Raw genomic sequence first — 2,962 nt, forward strand, 5'->3', positions numbered from 1 at the left:
GGCCGGGTGGGGCTAGAGAGGGCCCTTGTCTCAGGAAAAAAAAAAAAATCTGAGGGAAATATCTTAGAGAAAAGAGAGGTATAATCTTTTTGAAAAGATACTATTGATAAAAAGAAACACTATTAATCAAACAATGATTCTTTCAAATCAACAACAATAACCCGACTAAAGAAAAGCACTGGGTCCCTCAACCCTGAAGGTTATGTCTTAAGATTCTGCAAGCAAGGTCAAGGTGAAGCCTTGCTGGCTGTCTCTTGCTAAGTGAAGTATTGTTGGAACATGCATATACATTATGCTGTCTGAGGCTGCTTTAGATGACAAAGTCCTGCAAGGCCTCCCTTGTGTTCACTGTTTGGTCCTTCATGAGTAGCTATGGACCCCTGCTGTAGGTAGTGTGTTTGTTGGGACTCTGTGTTCCAGAAGATGAGGGAATATGTGGTATGAGCCCCTCTCCCATGATTCTCCAAGATGGCCTAGTCCCTCTGCAGATAGCTGTTCTGGTGCATACATCTGCTCCCAGGGAAGCTGCCTAGAGCCTCAGGGCTGGGGTTTTTCCTGGGGCCTGGTTCTGCAGCAGCCTGGGCCTAGAATACACCAACATGCTGGAGCCCAAGGGCAAGTCTCTGTTCAGCATGACCCTCCACATTAGTAATCCATTTCTGTCCCCTAGGATGGGTCAATCACCTGCAAGTCCAGGCTCCTGGCTGGAGACCAAAGGCCAAACCCTTCAGCAGTCCTCTGTGAGGACTTGTCCCTCCTGAGCACCAGCAACTCATTAACAGCTGTATGAAAAGCTACTTACCACATCCACCAGACTCATGGCTGTTTGAAGAAGACAGCACTGTGCCACACCTCTCAGGAGAACCTGGTGTGTGATCATGGTCCGCTGGAGAACATTCCTGATTCGAAACACAAAGACTAAGCACTTACAATTACTGACCTACCCCCTCTATGACTTCCAATGCAGGAAGTGACTGTCATCAGAGGTGACCATCCCCAGGGCTACAAAGCCACTACTGGTCATCGAAGTCTTGAATGTAGCTCAATGTTCTTTTTGTTTGTTTGTTGAGACAAAGTCTCACAATCCAGACCAGCCTCAAACTTGTGATCCTCCTGCCTCAGATTCTAAGTACTGGAATTAAAGGTGTCAGTCACCATCCCAAGTTTAATTTTAATAAGAAACAAAGCTCTCTTAAGTAAGATGATAAACTGGGGATGGTACCTCATGCCTATAATCTCAGCACTTGGGAGGATGAGGCTGGAGGATTGCTGTGAATAAGAAGCCAGCCTGGGCTACACAGTAAGACTCTGTATCAAAAAAATAATAAAAGAATAAATGCAGATACTGATTATTGATAAAGAATTTCTAATCAATATCATGATTTGATATTTGTGTTTAGCTTTCTACTTACCAATACAATTAGCTTTAAAGTGCTCAAAACCAAACAGCATATATTATAGAACAAACTTAAATTAGTAATTCATAAAATACATTCAACTATATGAATTAAAAGATTTTAACTTTTTCTCAGAAAAAAGAAATTAGACTTGGCATGGTGGCACACACCTTTAATCACAGCAGTTGAGAGGCAGAGGCAGACAGATCTCTGTGAGACTAGGCCAGCTTAGTCTATATAGCAAGTTCCAGGCCAGCTGGGCTACAGGGAGATCCTATCTCAAAAAAACTAAATAAATAAAAAAGCACATGAACTGAAATTACTCAGAGTAGATTAAATCAGAAGGAAAGACAAAATATCCTAATAAGAGTCACAGCAAACAAATGGATACACACTGAGTAAGTTACCTGAGCGCAAGAAGCCCTTCTCTACCAAGGGCCTTACATCTTGGGACATTTGCTAAAGCCCTAGACAGAAACAGAATGGGCACAGCACACCAGTGTCTATCTGCCATCCTCTGAATAAACTTTAACAGGAAACAACCTGGAAGAAAGGATTTAAAATTTTATGATTGGCAAGGAGCACATGGAAGATCTTCCACCTCCTAGTCACCAGGGAAATACAAAGCCTCAGACCCTCTAGGATGGCTAAGCACAGACGGAAAGGCAAGAGTCGGAAAGATAAGAAACTAGAAACCTCATGCTGCCTGTGGGAGTGAGAACAGTGCAGCCAGCATGGGAAACGGTGCAGAGGTTCCTCCAAAAAGTCACACAGGGACTGGAATGAGACCCAGCTCCATGTCTAGGTGTGTACTCAGAAGTGAACACCTATTCACATGAAACTGTTTACAAGGATTCATGGCATTATCCACTACAGTGAAAAGAACACCTTAAAAGCCAGTCGAGGGATGGATGGATGAAGAAACATGGAGCAGCCATGTACTACTATATTCTCTGGAGAACTCAGCTACGGAAACCTAACTCTGGCTCCTGCTACAACACCAAAGACCCTGCTGTGGGAAAAGCTAGCCCTATAAACCATGTACTGCTCAACCCTGAGTCTGAAATGCTTGGAAGACACAAATCTACAGTGACAAGTACAGCAGAGGCTGCTGGGAGCCAGTGATGAGGACTGAATGCTCATGGGACCAGCCTTTTACTGGAGATAATGGAATCGTTTCAGAGTCAGACAGTGGTGAAGGCTGAGGAATCCTGAATATAGCAAACACCACTGATTTGAATGGCATAAAGGGAGACTAAGGAGTGTGAATTAAATGTTAATAAAGCTATTGCGATGAAAAAGTATATTTCAATTTCCTTCCTATTTTGTAAGATCCATTCCATTGTGCTGTAGAGATTCTGACACAACCAGGCCAGCTCTGTCTGTCTGTCTGTCTCTGTCTGTCTGTCTCTCTCTGCGTGTGTGAGTGTGCATGTGCGTGTGCGTGTGTGTGTGTGTGTGTGTGTGTGTGTGTGTGTGTGTGGATATATAATTAAAAGTAAAAGAGTTTTGTTTGGTTTTGTTTCTTGAGACAGGGTCTAACTAGGTAGCATAGGTTAGCCTCT

The 2,962-nt window shown here is 43.4% G+C and overlaps 1 protein-coding gene across 1 annotated transcript in view; it reads right to left on the reverse strand.

Moving 5' to 3' along the window:
• Window positions 1-2,962, reverse strand: part of Tarbp1 (TAR (HIV-1) RNA binding protein 1) — a 62,211-nt gene that overhangs the window by 45,315 nt on the left and 13,934 nt on the right. Inside the window, 2 exon segments of the mRNA XM_029570368.1 lie at window positions 803-899; window positions 1,805-1,940. Of these exon segments, the coding sequence (XP_029426228.1) occupies window positions 803-899; window positions 1,805-1,940 (233 nt within the window).

This window comes from Nannospalax galili, unplaced genomic scaffold (assembly GCF_000622305.1).
Source record: "Nannospalax galili isolate Female #2095 unplaced genomic scaffold, S.galili_v1.0 scaffold1463, whole genome shotgun sequence".
Lineage (NCBI taxonomy): Eukaryota > Metazoa > Chordata > Mammalia > Rodentia > Spalacidae > Nannospalax > Nannospalax galili.